Raw genomic sequence first — 18,809 nt, 5'->3', positions numbered from 1 at the left:
AATTAGACATCTTGAATTTCTAAGTGAAACAGCTGCAGACGTTCACATTTTTTTGAAGTATACCTGAATTAATGATGCGGGGTGAGAGGGGGGTGTCTATTTTCTGCTACAGTTAAAGACAGGATAAAAGGATAGATGGGTCAAATATCTGTATCAGTATGGCAATTCCTATTTTACCTACATTGAAGACTCCAGAAATGGCAACATTTGAAATGTTGTCATATATTATCACTGAACCTCAAACAACCTCTACTGTAAGTGCTGCCTCTGAATGGTTTTTCATACATTTCCGTGTTGTAATCTGCTCAGAGCAGAAATCCTGAATTTCAGTACCCGTCACCTAATTTTGTGATCTTTGTTTTTCCAGTATCAGTATTATCATGTAAGTTATAGTTTAAAAGATTGACATTCAGCAAATGGTTTACAGTAACTTGAGGATTAATACAGTTTTCATCTGTTTGCAGCAGAAAATAATTTTCCTGGTATATGTCTATTGTTGGGAAAATGAACAGCTAGCCCCAAGAATTTTAGGCAAAAAGCTTTTAACCAACCAAGTACCCTGTTTGTGCCCAAGTGGTATATCAATATTGCGTACACTTGTGTAAACTGCAAGGTTTAGGCACAAGGGTTAAACAAGAACTATTAGTGTTTAAGTCTGAATATCCTTCCTTTTTAAAGAATGGCATATCCTTTAAATTTAGCTTTTTATTATTTAAATTTCCTCTCCTGACATTGATGAGAGAAAAGGGTTACATTTTATTGGTGTATCTTCTGGTTAATTGCCTGATATCTGTTTCAGTACATGCTCTAGTACTGACAAATGCCAACGTACTCTAAAGGTACATAGTACCAATAGCAGTATTGCAGTACATAATACATAATTCACAGTTAACAGTAAAATTTGGAAGACAAACTTTGCATGCACAATAGCTGAGACTTGTGTACTTATAATTTATACTGCAAATTTATAAACTCCTGTGTATTGGAAAATCTTAGATTTTTAAATAAGAATAAGAAAGCATTTCTATTTACTGAATGAATATTAATGCTTAATTTATAAAAGTTAGGGTAAAAGCTATTTACATTTTTAACACTTCACTGAAATATCTAGTGAAAAAACAAATTAATATCATATTTTCAATTTCGCTCTAACATTTGAATATCTCATATAAAAAAGAGACCATATCTCAGTCATCAATAACTGTCCCTTTCTTGGTATTTCCACAAATATTCTTTTGCCTTTCAGTAACACATGTAACATAATTACCTCTCCCAGGGATGTTGTGAAGATTAATTACAGTGTGTAAAGCACTTTGAGAGTCTGGGCTGGAAGGTAGCCCAGTGTCCAACCGCAGGACTGAAACTTTGCTAGCAACAACTACATTTAGCAAGGTTTCAACCAACATAGAGGAATTCTTAAATCTAACCCATTATGATGATGATAGGGTCAAAACAATGTCTTTATCTGTGTCAAAAACAGCACCTCCAATTATTAAAACTGAAAGAATTTTAAAAAATTAATTTTATTTCCACTATTTATGTATTTGTATATCAGAAGAAGCTGCTTACCTATCACGTCACTCCAAAAAAATAAACAGGTCAATTTTATCTTCTGGATCTCATGCACTAACACAGTGCCACAATATTTGCCTTTAAAACACTGGAGAGGACTGTTTAAATTCAAACAAAACATGAACTGGCATATTAAAATATTTTCATGATTTTATTTAATATTATAAACACACACAACTTATAGACCTCAATCCTGTACTGAGAACTGAATTGTGAATGGGACTCTGCCTGGGTAAAGGGGTCCACCTATATAGTTCTTGGATCAGTTTTAAATTTTGGCCCAAAAGAATATCTTTACATGAATAAATTGATGTTGTAGGGTTCTTAAAATAGACAGTAGTTGCACCTTCAACTCTAGTTAATGAAGGGTTAGGAAAATTGACATTCCAGGAGCTGCTGTGTCACAAATTGGGGCAATTTGAATGCGAGATTTCATTGTCAGTAGTGAGACTGAAAATTTCTCACTGTTACCTTCGCTGTACAAGAAAAGTCAATCATGTTAACTAACCCAATTAAGTAAACACATATTAAACCCTAATATAAACAAGTTTAAACTAGATTAATAAACTCCAAAAACAGAAGAGACCATTGCAATCACCTAATATGCTATAGAACTTCCCAAAAATAATTTCTAGAGCATATGTTAGAAAAATATCCAATGATTCCAATGATAAATTACTGGCTCTGTTAAAAATGTACACTTTATTTCCATTCTGAATTTGTCTAGCTTCAACATCCAGCCATTGGATTGTATGTTATGCCAGTAGTTCTCAAACTTTTTGTACTGGCAACCCCTTTCAAACAGCAAGTCTCTGAGTGCAACTCCCCTTATAAATTAAAAACACATTTTTTTATATTTAACAGTATTTTAAATGCTAAATGTATAACCCTATTGTTTAAAATGAATTTACATTTTCTCACCCCTTTAAGACTAAAAAATTTTTATTGAATTATTGTTATAAGCATAGTAAATATTTTTTTAAAAATAACTTGTTTAATACTGGAGAGGGCATGAAGAAACTTTGTCAATATCACTTTTCACAGCAGACTTAATATCGCATTGCCACCCTTACTTCTGCGCTGCTAGTGGCAGCAGGGCAGCTCTGAATGCAGCGCCACTGCCAGCAGCAGCGCAGAAGGGTGGCAACGGAGCGCTAAGTCTGATGTGAAAAGTGATATTTGTAAATCACTTTTCACAGCTTTCCAGCTCTGAAGGCAGCACCACGTCCAGCAGTAGCACGCTGCCTTCAAAGTTAGGTGGCTGGAGAGCAGCAGGAGCTGCTAGCTGGGTGCCTAGCTCTGACGGCAGCAGCGCAGAAGTGAAGGTGGCAATGCCATATCATGCCACCCTTATTTCTGCATTACATTTGACCTTTTCGCTGGGAGGGGTAGCTCAGGGGAAGAGTAGGGCTAAGGAAAAATTTTTTGATGGATATAGCCCCTGCAAGTCCCCCTAGCTCCGCCTCTGCCTCAGTGTCTAACTGTTAAATTATAAATTACTTTTTATTGGCCAATCTGTGTTCTGAGTGATGTGTGGTTTAAAGCAGCTCTTCAACACTGAACAATCAAGCTTAGCTCTAATGTTGTTGTCTCAGTCCCATCTTTTTAGTCTCAAGACAATAAACTGCGCGCACAATACTACAATCCCTGTAGTCCAGTTTCCTTAAAGTAGTGATAATACAAATATGTATTTTGTTTAGAAACAATAATTGCTGCATTATATGTTTACAATACTTTTTGAAGTAAATACACTACACTGTGACGGAAAGGTGTGTGTAATTTTCTAAAACACTGGATTTAAATGATATATTTTATAGCTGTTTCACTCTGTTTTGTGCATGTACTTGTGACTCCCATATAATAACCTTGTGAGCCCCAATTTGAGAACGCCTATGTTAGACCTTTCACTTCTAGATTGAAGAGCCCATTATTAAATATTTTTTTCAGGTGTTGGTATTTACAGACTGTAATCATCACCCCTTAATCTTCTCTTTGTTAATCTAAATATATAGAGTCAAGGAGCTCACTCACTATAAGGCATGTTTTCTAATTCTTTAATCATTCTTGTGGCTATTCTCTGAACCTTCACCAATTTTTCACTATCCTTCTTGAATTGTGGACACCAGAACTGGGCACAGTATTCCAGCAGCGGTCACACCAGTGTCAAATACAGAGGTAAAATCTTACTCCTGGGGAGATTCTGCACCACTGCATGCATGCATATTTCATGTGCTGTGCATATTTTTAATTTTTTTTCCAGAAAATAGCTACTGATAAAAAGTTGCTGCAGTTCTGCCTTTTGCCTATTAAAGGGCACTGTGATGCTAGAACACTGCAGCCACACCTGGCAAGCCCCAGCCAGGATAGGTAAGAGAAAGAGCCTGCCTTCTTCACAGAGCCGGTCAGGGGATAAGAGGACAGAGACAGCATGGGGGGTCAGACAGGGGCTCCTAAGAGCTAGTGATGGAGGACAGACTGGGGCAGGGGATGAATGGGAGTGGAGGCGCAAGGCCACATGGGCAGAGAGGGAGAGGATGCAGAGCTATAGGGGAGAAGAGGGACAGCTGAGTGGGGGCACAGAGATACATGGGGACAGGCGGTGCAGGGACTCATGGAGATAAGGGGAGGGGGCTGGCAGAGGAGATGCAGGGAGACATGAACAGAGGGGAGGGGGTGCAGGGCAACAGGGGGGACAGAGGATGGCTGAGTGGGGGCACAGAGACACATGGGGACAGGGGCAGATGTGCCTGACTGAATGGTAGAGGCTAGGGTCAGCCAGGGTCTACATGGGGATGCTCCCTAACAATCCCTTCCTGCCCCCAACAAAGAACCTGTTCCATACTTTTCCCATGCATACCCAACAGCCCTTCAGGTTCATACCCATGCTCCTTTCCAGCATTACTTCCCTCTCCCTCAGATTCTCTATTACCCCTGAATCCCCCAAGCCTTTGCATTCTGAGGGGTGTGGGAAATACAGTTCTGTACTGTAGCTTTAATGAATTATTACTCAGAGTTCTGTATTATTATTACTCAGAGTCCCCCCTGTTGCCCTGCACCCCCTCCCCTCTGTTCATGTCTCCTCTGCCAGCCCCCTCCCCTTATCTCCATGTGTCCCTGCACCCCCTGTCCCATGTATCTCTGTGCCCCCACTCAGCTGTCCCTCTTCTCCCCTATAGCTCTGCACCCGCTCCCTCTCTGCCCATGTGGCCTTGTGCCTCCACTCCCATTCAGCCCCTGCCCCAGTTTGTCCTCCATCACTAGCTCTTAGGAGCCCCTGTCTGATCCCCCATGCTGTCTGTGTCCTCTTATCCCCTGACCGGCTCTGTGAAAAAGGCAGGCTCTTTCTCTTACCTATCCTGCCTGGGGCTTGCCAGGTCTAGACTGTTCTCAGTGGTAGCAGATGACAGAACAAGGAGTAATGGTCTCAAGTTGCAGTGGGGGAGGTTTAGGTTGGATATTAGGAAAAACTTTTTCACTAGGAGGGTGGTGAAACACTGGAATGCGTTACCTAGGGAGGTGGTGGAATCTCCTTCCTAAGAAGTTTTTAAGGTCAGGCTTGGCAAAGCCCTGGCTGGGATGATTTAGTTGGGGATTGGTCCTGCTTTGAGCAGGGGGTTGGACTAGATGACCTCCTGAGGTCCCTTCCAACCCTGATATTCTATGATTCTATGATTAAGTAAGGAATGCCTAGTAAGAAATCTATTTGTCAAAAAACTTTTCCTGGATCTTTTTTATTAACTGTATTGTTAGACATATTAGCTGACAGTTATTTTGAAATAAATTACCAAAATAATTGAAACTGGTGTGATTATATTGTGTTATTTTGACAAAATATGCAGAATTTAAAAATATTGTGTGCAGAATTTTAAATTTTTTGGTGCAGAATTCCCTCCAGGAGTTGTTATCTCTCTGCTCCTACTAGGGATTCCCCTTTTTGCATCCAAGGATGGCAGTAAGCCTTTTGGCAATAGCATCACATCAGAGTTCATGTTCAGCTGACTATCCACCACAACCCCCAAATCTCTTTCAGAGTCACTGTTTCCCAGGATAAACTCCCCCATCCGAAAGTATGGCCTACATTCTTTGTTCCTAGATGTATATTTTTACATTTAGCCATTTTAAAATGCATATTGTTTGCTTGTGTCCAGCTTACCAAGTGATCCAGATTGCTATTATTTACCACTTCCCCAATTTTTGTGTCCTCTGCAAACTGTATCCATGACTATTTTGTTTTCTTCTGGGTTATTAATAGAAATGTTAAATAGTATAGGGCCAAGAACTAGTTCCTGCAGGATCCCTCTAGAAACATACCCACTTGATGACGATTCCTTGTTTACAATGACATTTTGAGACCTATCAGTTAGCCAGCTTTTAATCCATTTAATGTCTGCCATATTAATATTTTTCTTATTTTTTAATCAAAATCATATAGTACCAAATCAAATGCCTTACAGAATTCTAAGACTATTACATCAACATTATTACCTTTATCAACCCAATTTATAACCTTATCACAAAAAGATATCTAGTTAGTTTGACAGGATTTATTTCCCCACAAACCCATTTGATTGGCATTAATTATATTACCCTCTTAATTCTTTATTGATCAAGTCCTGTATCAACTGCTCCATTATCTTGCCCAGGATCAGTTTCAGACTGACAGGTCCCTAATTACCCGGGTCATCTCACTTACACTTTTAAATACTGGCACATTAGTTTTCTTCCAGTCTTCTGGAACTTCCCCAGTGTCCCAAGACTTATTGAAAATCAACATGAACAATCCAGTGAACTTCTCAGCCAGCTCTTTTAAGTTTTGGATACAAGTTATCTAGACCTGCAGATTTAAAAATGTCTAACTTTTTAGTAGCTACTAATTAGTGTTCTTTTGAGATACTAATGCAGTGGTTCTCAATTTATTTATACAATGTGTTACCTGGGACATAGGGACCGAGTGGCAGGACAGTGGCAGCCCGGACCCCGGCCACTCACGGGGCCGGCCAGCTGCCTGCCTTGGACCCCTGCCATGCGGGCAGGGCAGCCTTTGGGACGCAGCTGAGCTGGGCCACAGCTGTGTGCTAACTGGGCTGCAGGTTGAGAACCACTGTACTAATGGAATGGAAAGTGTTACCTCATATGACTACATATGTTTTTCCCAACTATAGAACAGAAATATTATGGAACACAATTATTGTTGATAATTCTACCATTTCCATCTAGTAATGGACCAATACTGTTGTTCGGAGTCTTTGTTCCTAATAGACTTTAAAAACTCCTTATCGTCCTTAACTCTGCTGGCCGTAGATATCTCCTTATGTCCCTTTGCTTTCCTTGTCAATTTTTCTAGTTCCTAGTTTCTGATTTATATTGATTACTATCAACTTCCCCTTTCTTCCATTTGTATATTCTTATATATAAAATTTTTTTTTACAGCAGCCTTCACTCCCCTGCTACACCAGATTTTGTTTTTTAACCAGTATGGCCTTCTTCCTCAATTGTAGCTAGTAAACTAGTCTTAACCAATCATCACTCACTTTTTTCTGATTAAATTCTTCCTCCTAGATAATCTGGCTCATAACTGTTTTCAGCATTGTGAAATTAGTCCTTCCCAAGCATCAAGTGTATATGCCACTACTGTGGACTTCATTCTGTTTAAAACTTAAACTGCTGTACAGTTTGCTTCTTTGAAGTTTTTCTTTTTCCAGAAAAATTTTTTTTTAACCTAGAAATATAAGGAATGTTAACTTTTGTCTTCCCTGATCTTCTTGGGGACATCTTGTGTGACTCAAATATGGTTTAGCAGCTCAGCCTTTCATTAGGTTGTAAAGTGTTTGGGCCAAGGATCATCTGTTTGGTATCCAGGTTTACAGTGCCCGACTGGGATACTACCCTCAGACTACTAATCATGAAGTGTTAAACTCTTAACAAAACCAGAATTTCAAGAGTTAGAGTCACAGGAACAAACAGAAAAAAGTTTTAAACAGCCCCAGTGCCAATCTCTTCCTTTCTCTATGGCTGAGGTTTCAGTTCTATGGACTCTGATGTCACAAACCCCTTGAGACAGGCTGCCAGGGAGCTCAACAGCAGCAGGTCTTGGGGAGGGAAACTACCCTTAGAAGACAACCACCTCCTTGCCCAGGCTGCTTCACGCATAGGCCTAAGCCAAGTCGGTCGCCTGTGTTGCTTGTCTTTATAACTGACTCCCAGGTAGTCTGTCTCCCCCGGCCCTGCAGGGAGTGAAGGGTCTTGCGTGGTCCTTACCCCATTAATGAGGGGGCCTGTCCCCCTGCCTGCCCCTCAGTGAGTGAGAAGGCTCGTGGCTAGCCCCCGACCCCACACCACGGGGCCTCTGGCCCAGCGACTGAGGGTGAATGGCACTCTCCTCACGCTGAGGCGCGGATAGAGCCTGTCCCGCCCTGAAGCGGGAATCTCTCAGACACCTGCCTCTGAGCATCCCTCTCGGCCCGTTTGAGCTGTCCCGCTCTCTCGTGCCCGCGCTCCCAGGGCCCGCGCCGCGCGCCCCCTGCCCCGGGCGGCGCTGTGCCCGCGCCCCTGCGCGATGCAGTGTGGGAATGGCTGTGGCGCTGGGGTTGGCTGAAAGAGGCGGCCAGTCGAGGTTTAATGTCCGCCATGTTGGCCGTGGCGTATTGAGCAGAGCCGGAGCGGCAGAGAAGAGAAGCCAGCGCCCAGCCCAGCCGCGCCAGCCGGCGCCGCCGGGCCCCGCGTCGGAGTGCGCCCCGCCCCGCTGGGGGAGCCCCGGTCCCTCCATGAGAGCGCTCGGCGGGGTCCGGCTCTCAGCTCGGAGCGCTCTCACTGCCGCCCCCCCCTCCCCAGTCGGAGCCGCCATCGCTGCCTAACATGAGCAAACTGTCGTTCCGGGCCCGGGCGCTGGACGCGTCCAAGCCGCTGCCCGTCTTCCGCTGCGAGGATCTGCCCGACCTGGCCGAATATGCCTCCATCAACCGGGCTGTGCCGCAGATGCCCACGGGCATGGAGAAGGAAGAGGAGTCGGTACGTGAGACCCCCCCCCGCGGCCGGGTTCCTCCATCCCCCCGCACCCGACCCGGGGCCCCCACCTTCGCCTCTGCGCAAGCACAAAATGGCCGCCATCTTCTCCCCGCTCTCCCCGCCCGCGGGGATAGGGGACTGGAGAGGGAGGGTGCCGAGCCCAAATCATCCCCCTCGTCCCCTACCAAGTCTTTCCCGTGGACCCCGCCACCCCGAACCCGGCCGCCGCGGCGGCTGGCAGGGCCTTTCCCAGGCCTCGAAAGGCACAAAGGGGGTCACGTGACGCAGCGGGCGGCCGCCATTTTGTTGTCTCTGGTTCTTGGGCTGGGCCTTGTGCGGCAGCGCGCGCTGGTGCCTGGGGAGGCTGCAGCGCTCTCCCGCTGCCACACGGTGGCGGTGTCGAGTTATATGCTGCGGTAGGGGGAGCGCGGCATAGGCTATGGGTGTTGTGAGGAAGCTGTGGCTATGCACATGGTGGGTCTGTTCTCCTGCATGTGCGGGCCACGGCTGAGATCATGGCAGAGCAGCCCACCTAGGACTTCTGTGCGGCTTGACTGTACCTATGGGCTCAGGAGCGTGATCAGCGCTGTGGACCCACAGTGAAGGTTGCAGCCAGGCTTATACCTCTGTCCATGGGCTGTTGAGTCACTGGGGGGGACGACACGTGCTGTTACATACGCCCGGTTTTAACTATAAACTAGACATAAATTGACTTCCTTGTACCCTTAATTCCTGAAAACGCTATGAGCTCATTTTAGGGCAGGGGGAAAATAAGCATAAGACGGCAAGGTAGTGAGATTTGGGGGTTATAAGTCTGCTCCTTGCTAATAGGATCTTTGTTGTAAGAAGGGTTTTCAGTCTAATGACGACTTCCCCTTAACAAGTTATGTAAATATAAGAATTTAAACTTTTTGTCAGGCTTATGTCAATACTTGCACATGATGTGTAATCACAGAAATACCTTCAAGCACATGGTGATCAGGAATAGTTCATACACGAATCAGATAAAGGAATAACGGTTGTTACAATTCAGACACACTGGCTGCTATTTTTCTACAAAATTGTTAAAAGGTAATCTGAGTTTGGAAGTTTAAATCTCCACCACTTTCTGCATCTTTTTGCTGTTTTACTGAAGATTTAAATTTTCATTGGAAGACAGTCCCTTCAAGCCCCTTTGCTTAAAGGATTGTCAACTTAAAAACAATTTGAAATTTTTTTTACCTGCCATTGTTACAATGTAGCAATACTGTACCTGAAGAGACTGTGGGAAGGTAGTCTCTTTTTCAGTTTTAGTTTGTGCACATGACAGCTCTTGTCACACTCATTGTTTTCCTAGCATAGTCAGTTCTTCCCTGTTTCTATAGAGGTTTTGTACAGCAGTAGAAAAGAGAACATGTTTAAAAATGTGACCTTTAAAACCACGAGTATTGGTAAAGGGAGGAAAGTTAGGGAGCAAGTGTGGCACTTACCTTATGCTAACCTTTTTTTTTTTTTTTTTTAATTTACTAGATTTCAAGTTGATAGTACTGTTTTTTAAAGTGGTTGGGTTAAGACAGTTAAGCTCCAGCCTGCATTCCTATAGATACTAAAAGTGAAGCTTGTTACATTTTCCTAAATCTAAGGAATGCATTCCTTGGTTTTAAGATACAGCCTTCTACACGTGCTACAGTGTACAGACAATTTTACAAACCATGTGGAATTTCACGCAACAATTTTGTATTTGATATTTCCTAATCATCCAGAAATTATCTATCTGTGTCCTGTATTGTGTTTGTGCTGTAAATCATCTTTTAAGTTGTATTTTGGAGTTTGAGGATTTATACTATACTTAACATTTATGTAACATATCTAGAACTTGTACGAACATTAACTACTGTAATTATTCAACAAAGCGTGTTTTGCTGAACTGTAATAAACATGGGGGGGAAAAATTGAGACTAGATGACTCAAAATTGAGTTGAATGAGATTAACTTTTGTCCAATAAGAATGTTTTAGGTACTGTATGCTGGTACAGTACAGAGACCTGTTTGAATACAAAGTTTTCATCTTTTGATATGTGGGGTATAGTACTTTATTTCCAATTCCATTACATTTTAAAGTAAAGAAACAGTTTTGTTATGCCTATCATAATAGTATCCTATCTGTATTTTAATTAAAAGTAATATATTACCATATAACTTTTGTCTTTGTTTTATTTCTGCTATAGGCTTGTAGAGGTGAGTCTTTTGGGGTGAAAACTCTACCAGCATGAGTAGCCTTTTCCTTCTAGCTAAGGCAAGGTTGATAGTCACTGTCACAGGTTTTGGGCAAAGGAAGAGGGTTTGCTAATATGAAAAATCTGATTAAGTGATTATGCTTAGATTTTTTTGCAAATAAAGTTTTAAAAACAAGTGTGACTAACAAAATAGTTAGCCAGACAGCTTTAATTCAAGTTAAATTTGCATATGCCTTTTCTCTGATAAAGTAACAAACTGAAGAATATTCACTTGCCAGTGGAAAACTCTTATCTTGTTGAACCCATCTGAAATTACTTCAGGAATTGTATAATGTCTTAGTTAAGGACAAACACTTTTTCTTCTTAAATCACTGTGCTCGGATTTGCTACTCAATTTTTTTTTCTGTAGCCATTTTTCTCCATTCCAGAATGTGCTGGTGTTCAATATAAGGAAACATGTGCGATGGCAATTAAATCAGATCAGTGGAGTGCTCCATTAGTTCTCAAAATGTCATGTAATATTTTGGGGGCGGGGGAAAGGAGTAGGAGTTAATGTATGTAGTAATAGGTCAGCTCACTTAGTGTATATTCTGTGACACTGTGAATGCAATTAATGATTTGAATGTCCAATTCTTTAGACTCTACAAAAGAGGACATAGTTCAGTAGTGTGTGGTTCTTAATTTTTTTTTTTAAGAAACTTTCTTTACAGTAAACTACTGTGATCAGGCACCTACAGCAGCCTGCTAATAGTGTTTAAATACAACTTCAAGTTTTACATAACATCAAGCATGTATTCATTTAAATTTAGATTTAAAAGAGCTATCCTTGGGCTAAATATCTTGCCACGAGATTTAAACTACTACTTTAGCATTGTGTATAAAAGGATACATATTTTATTTCCCCTTCATCTCATCTTTCTACCCCTCCCCTTCCCAAAAAGAAGAACCAGTATGGAAAATAACACAGCTTTAGTAGTAGAATGGGAATCTTCAGATGAGTAAAAATGCTGAAAGCATGAGGCCAAACCTTACTGAACTTCTTGTATCTAGGTCTAAAACACCCCTTTTTGTAGATGTTTTAGCTATTATTTAAAACAAATTTGGCAGCCAAAGGTCTTAAGATGTTAATCCATTTACCTAGTATTACATTTCTTCTCTCTAATAAGACAAGACTTCAGATGTGATGTTGGCTCTGTTGAGAGGTAAAGGTCTTACAGTAGAAAGCTCTTTGTTACATAATACCAGGAGATAAATAACTTTTGAAGTAGTCCTCATGGTTGGCTTGGTTTAGGCCCCAATTTCCAATGCTGCTTAGAAATTGGAATCTCACTGCTAAGCAAATTATCAAGTGCCTTAATTAACTGAAGGAAATTCCCAGGAAGGGGAGTGCAAATCTTCATTAAGATCATAAATAAATTGCTAGTTTTTAAAAGTCCAAAATTTGAAAACTACCAGTTATGTTCACCCATACCACACTAAATTATCATACAGCCAAAAAACCTAAAAAAATCCTGTTCTCAAATAAAACCATCATTTTATTGCATTAGTGATTGGAAACAGACAACTGACCTAAGTGGATATATAGTGTAGTTAATATTGCAACAATAATACAAAAAGCAGTAACAACAAAATACTGTCTAAGTTATTACAACAAACTTCTGTTTTTTTAAGTTGCCTACATAAATCGGAAGTGGGGGGGGGGAGGGAGAGAGAGGTTTGTGCCTCTTTTCTTTGCTTTGTTATCAGTAAAGGTCTGGAAGATATATTTTTAATAAGAATGCTGATTTTAAGATTAGAAATTCAGATCCTGACTAAGCTAGAACACAAGTTGACAACTGGAGAACTAGTGCAATAGTAACATTACGAGCTGAGAGAAGTTATGCTGTTGAATGGACTTTTTTAGCACCTGTGTAACTTCAGTAACTAACACTTCAGAAAAGGGAGCCTTTTAAGATTCAAAACTCTCAAATGTCCTGGACTTAAAGGTCAACCAACCAAAACAGGGAAGATTGGATTTGACTTTCTTAGCCTGTCTAAACAAGAAAAATATTTTATCTTGACAAACTTTCAGATCATTTTCTCACACCATAAAGTGGCATTAGAATGTCTTAAATGCATTGCAGGTCAGCTTTAAATACATACACAGCTGCTGGAGAAAAAACTTTTTTTTTTTTTTTTTTTTTTTTTTTACAGCTCCTCCCCAAAAGAGATGCAGGGTTTAAATGTACCTAGTGATGTGAGACTCTGCATCCGATGAAGTGAGCTGTAGTTCACGAAAGCTTATGCTCAAATAAATTTGTTAGTCTCTAAGGTGCCACAAGTCTTCCTTTTCTTTTTGCGAATACAGACTAACACGGATGCAACTCTGAAACCTGTGTAAACATTGTTAATGTATCTTGTTTTTTAAAAAAACCCAACAACCCCATACGCAACAGAAATTCTTTAAGATCTGACCCCAAAACTAGCTTGCCTAGGGAGCTGGACCATATGTACCATGAATGTGTATGAAGAAAAATCAAAGCCGTGTGCTTGAAGTTTTTTGTTCTTAAGCTACCCTATATTGTATTTTAAAGTGAATCATTAGTCTTGTCTAAACTAGAATGTTTTAGTGATTACATGTACAAGTATAATTAAGTAGCCATTCCCCTGCAGTGTGGATGCAGTTACACTGGTATAGCTTATTCCAGTTTGGGAAGCAAAATAAGCTATACCAGTATAATAACAGTCAATGCTATGGCTTATACCTGTATAACTTTTTCACAGGTGCTGTTTTTACCAGTTATACTCGTGTAACTTTCTAGTGTAGACCAGCTCTAAAGGTATGTCTTGCTACAGCAGCATAATTACAGTGCTGCTGCTATAGACATAGCGTAGACGTTTCCTAAATTGACAGAAATGGTTTTTCCATTGATGTAGTTGATCCACCCCTCCAAAAGTCAGTAAATAGGTCGACAGAGGAAATCTGTCAACCTACTTTATGTCCAGACCAGGGATTAAGCTGATTTAACTGTGACGCTCAGGGTGTGAAATTTTTTAGTCCCTAAGGCGTTGTCTACGCTATGGGGGTAAGTCGACCTAAATTACACTACTCCCGGTAGGTGAATAACATGGCTGGAATCAATGTAGCTGAGGTTGACTTACTGCAGTGTCTACACCACGCTGTGTCAGCAGGAGGCACTCTCCTGTTGACTTAACTTACGCTCCTTGTTCCAGTGGAGTACTGGAGTCGATGGGAGAATGATCTGCGGTCGATTTAGCGGGTCTTCACTAGATCTACTAAATCTACCCCCGCAGTGTTGATCCCCAGTAAGTATAGACATGCCCTAACTGACATAGGTTTTGATTTAATTTGCAAGCATAGACCAGGCCTGAATTTCTCCCTCTCTTTTCTCCCCTTTTCAGTTGGCTAGATATTTAGTGGGATGTTGGTTTGCTAATGGTTTTGAATCTGAGAACTTAAGGGCAACTGTAGAATCAGTTCTAAAACTGTTTTATTAATTGTACAGAGAACCTTAGGCTTGCTGGGATGTTTCTAAAGCTGCTTAGCTAAGATGAAATGTATCGCCTTTGGGTCTCTCTTTTTTTTTTTATTGGAACCCTTTGTCTAGTAAACGTTCTGTATTTGCAGGAAAAGATCTAATAGGTCTCTTCCATTTTTATGCTCTCTGATCTCTTATTTATGTTGACGTAAACTGTATTGTTATGAAGCAATATGGAGAAATCAACACAAGTTGTAATGGAATTACTTTGTTCAGTGGAGCTGCTGTTTAGTTGTCACAGAATATTTGGTTTGTCTCAGTAACTCTGTAATTAAGTTGTCGTCGTATTAATCCTTAGAATACTGTCAGGTTCCCTGTTACCACACAAATTAAGTTTTTGGGCATATCTAGAGCCTTCATATTAACTGCAGGGAATTGGGGAATACAAATTGTTACATACTTGGATAACTGTTCTAGTATATGTTTAACAGACTGATAAAGCCCATCTTATCTTAACATTAAATGTTTTAATCTATTTGAACTACATTTTTCCTTTTAAATGAATGAATTTAGTGCTGAGATACCATCACAATCTACCATTTGCTGTTTATTCTTCAGGGTTCAATAATACTTACAGATTCATGGTCTCAGGCCATTGTCTCATCAGCTCTAGGAAGACAGGAAAAAAATAGTACTGAACATTTTATTGTAGTTTTCCTTAACGAACATGTATGTTTGTCTATAATTTGGGAAGCTGTTAGTGACCCTTTATTTAAGATGCCTAATACAAAAATCTCTCATAAATGTAAAGTCACTTTTCTTTGAGATGCTCCAATACCATCGTCCTTTCAGCAGGAAATTCAGCATGTAGAAAAGCCGCAGGTTAGCAACCTGCCTTTTTCTCTTATCCTAGGAAATTCCAGTGCATGCCTCAGGAGAACTTTGAACATGCTCTTTCTAAAGAGCCAGAACAGTGCAGCACCACTGCACGCTATACCAGGAGCTGCCAGAGCAATGGGAGGGAGGAGAAAGGTGGGCTGGGCATCTCAATTCCCTGGTGCACACATTACATTCCCTGCAACCCAGCACATGCCCCCATCATTCCAGTCTTCCCTTCCCTTCTTTTCTTCCTTACCCATGGATGCTACATGGGGCAGGATCTTCCCAATCCAGCTGGGCCAGACTCCCCAAGTAAACCCACCAGCACCCAGCATCCACTCCACTACTGGAGGTACCACCTTGGTTGGAGGTAGAGCTGGGCTGGACTCCTTCCTCAAACACTACCTGGATCCAACTCATGGCTGCAATATTTCATCTTTCTTTGCCCCAGCTCTGAGATAAAGCCTTCTCCTTGTGCCAGCTAACATAACTGGTTCTATAGCTCAAGTGGCAGAAGTTCATATTGCAGTGATCAAACCCTGATATGTGATGGAGGATTTGTTAGAGTTGTATACAACAGTTCTTGCTCTTTTTAAAATATTAACCTGCTAATTAGTTTGCAAAGTGAAACCACACAATTTAGGAAGTGAAAGATCTATAGTTTCCTATGCAACTTGAATTCTGTCCCTCATATTATAACTGCATTACTTTTTCCACAGGATCCCTGCCTCATTTGATGAATATGAGGCAGAATTAATATAGTGCATGCATCTGTAAATCTGGCATTTCCTTAACATTTGAGTGCTTGACTTTGTAAACAAGTCATTTTAAGTTGCATAGTTTTTATGTAATACTGTGTATGTATAAATGCATATACATAAATATTTTCTGCCTGTGGCTGCAGTTATTACCTTAAAGAAAAGGAGTACTAGTGGCACCTTATGCTCAAATATATTGGTTAGTCTCTAAGGTGCCACTAGTACTCCTTTTCTTTTTGCAAATATAGACTAACACGGCTGCTACTCTGAAACCAGTTATTACCATGTGCTTTTTAAGACCTCAAACCTGGCTAGGAGACCTGTAAAGACACTGAAGGGTAGACTACACAGAGAAACTGCACCAGGTTAATGAAATTGGTTTCTAACTAGTTTTGAGTTAAATCTGTCCTTATTCCTCAAGTTTGTGGAGACATGCAAGATCAGATGATTTTAACTGGATAAACTGAATTAAGCTAAACTAATATTAGCCACTGTTAAACAGTTTTTTTTTAGTTCATCATGAACTAAACGTCTGTTAGACATTTGTTAACATGTTTTCTAATGCAACTCAGTGCCCCCTGACATAGATAAAGCCTGGTCTACACACACAGCTGAACCAGTTTTTAAAAAAAAAAAAAAAAAATGCACCAAACACAACTTTAGTTAAAGTGCTGCATCTGTGTGTGCACTTAAGACAGATTTTTTTTTTTTTTTAGACTTGTCAGTTTAAACTGATTCAACCAATTTTATAATAATCAGATCCCAAATGCTTTACAAAGGTCAGTACCATTATCCCTATTTTACAGATGGGGAAACTGAGGTGAAGTGATTTGCCCAAACTTATCTATCAAACCAGTGGCAGAGACTGGTATAAAACCCAGGTCTCTTGAGTACCATTTCAGCACTCTGTCCACTAGGCTACAACCAGTAGACCTGTTTAAACTGGTGCAAACCCATGTATAAACAAACTTGTTTAAATCGGTGCAGGTTGGTGTAGACAAGCCTTTACATGAAAGTAAAATCAGTGTCTACAAATACTTGTGGTTTATTAAAGGTCCCGTTGCACTTGTAAGGGAATTTGGCCAAAGGCACCCATATTAATTCAGGAAACTGCTTTCTATCTAAACTTCCATTGCGATTGGAAAAGGAACTCAATGTCAATAGATAAATAGTTTAAATACTGTAAAATAGCTGCCTTCAGTGGCGTATGATCCTAAGTATAGTTTATTCATAAGTGCCTTAGGATCCAATTGGGGCAACTGTGAGTACATAAATGTGAGATTATTATACAAGTGCAGCAGCCAGGTCTCCAGTTTTGGGATTCCAGTTGTCTTTCATGTGGAATCAGGACACCTCCACAAGGATCCAGCTTTACTTTGCAACAACAAATAATATTGAGCTGATAGATGCTAGGGGCAACTTTTAAAAGGTAAGTGAAACAAGCAAATCTTGCCCTCATTAGGCTTTTTAAATAGGTTCAAGCTCCCTAGTTTAAAATTGCCTTAGGGGAAAATCAGGATGGTGGAGATTAATTATCTCTTGCACATTATTACACTCTCTGTGTGGAGTGCAGCAAATTCAATAGTAATTGCTTCCTAGCTGTGTAAGTGCCTCCTCCAAAGGAGGTTTTTTGTTTATAATACAAAAGGCTTTTTATTTTATATTCAAACCTTCTTTCCTGTATACCATTTTAAACACTCTATTAATCTATGCTTTGCTGTTTGCTAACAGACACATGAAGTATATTCACAAGTTGCCATATCATCATGAGAAGAAAAAAAATTATTTGAATAGTGTATAAACCATCCAGTTTTGTCTGTCATAATGCTAAACTCAGGGGTATGTGAATAAAATTGTAAAGGCCAGAAGAGACCATTAGCCCATCTAGTCACACCTATATATCATGGGCCATCAAATTTTCTCCAGTTACCCCTTTATTGAGCCCACTAACTTGAATAAAGTATCTTCCATAAAGTCCCTGTTTGAAGACATCTACAGATGGAGAATCCACCATATCTCTTGGTGCTTGTTCCAATAGTTAACAGTGAGTTAATTTAAATTCTGTGCCTTATTTCTAATTTGAATTTGTCTGAGTTCAACTGACAGCTAATCATTTTTTGTTATGCTGTTTTCCAGGAGGCTTTTTCCACTTTATTACCTAGTATTTTCTCTGTGACGGTACTTATACACCATAATCAACTCGCCCCTTAATTGTCTTGATAAATTAAACAGATGTTGCTCTTGCTTCCCCCGAAATAAACAAATACAGTAGAGTAGAATCATGCTACATCATAGATAGGATCAATCAAAACAAACTATAATCTTCTGTTAGCCTCAGCTTTCCTCTTGCATGAATTTCATAAATGAAAAGTTGAGCACTAGCACAGGTATATTTAAATGTTTAAGAAAGGTCCAGTCTCTGTCCATGCTTTGGCTGATGGAAGATTCTGGTGGTGAAATAATTTGAATCTGTTTGGTGTTTCTAGCTCTGGCAGATCACAAGATATTGGACTTTGCACAAAGCAATATAGAGTATTTGTTTTAGTTTAAATGCAATCTTTTGAACTTTCTCAGATTCCTCTTCCCAGCAAAGTCTGAGGAGTAATGGGAGTCCTATCCTCAAATCACCAAGAGCATCTTCAAGAAGTGTTATAGAAACTGTTTGATATTGGGACTCATGGCATCTCTGACTTAAAGTTTTAATACAGCCAAATGTCAGATCATAGATCTAGGAAGAAAAGGAGGTAGATCACACTTACTATGGCAGGGGGACTGTAGCCTGGAAAACAATGATGGTGGGAAAAGACTTCCAGCTCATGGTAGATAACCAGCTGAATATTCAACTACCAGTGTGATGCTGTAACCTGTAAGTGGGCAATATTAAGTAGGAATGTCAAATC

The 18,809-nt window shown here is 40.4% G+C and overlaps 1 protein-coding gene across 3 annotated transcripts in view; it reads left to right on the top strand.

The window, feature by feature from the left end:
* The first annotated feature begins 8,346 nt into the window (after positions 1–8,346).
* The window catches only part of EPC1 (enhancer of polycomb 1), an 81,946-nt gene continuing 71,483 nt past the window's right edge, over positions 8,347–18,809 (top strand). The window contains exon 1 of one of the 3 annotated variants that reach the window (XM_074946189.1): positions 8,347–8,580. In XM_074946189.1, coding sequence (XP_074802290.1) covers positions 8,428–8,580 — 153 coding nt within the window. In that variant the 5' untranslated portion in view covers positions 8,347–8,427. The remainder of the gene's footprint in view (positions 8,581–18,809) is intronic. The other 2 variants (XM_074946190.1, XM_074946191.1) reach the window with 2 other exon arrangements.

Source organism: Natator depressus, chromosome 2 (assembly GCF_965152275.1).
Source record: "Natator depressus isolate rNatDep1 chromosome 2, rNatDep2.hap1, whole genome shotgun sequence".
NCBI classification, from domain to species: Eukaryota; Metazoa; Chordata; order Testudines; family Cheloniidae; genus Natator; species Natator depressus.
The sequence above is the reverse complement of the archived record's forward strand: the minus strand, read 5'-3'. Positions and strand labels throughout refer to the sequence as shown.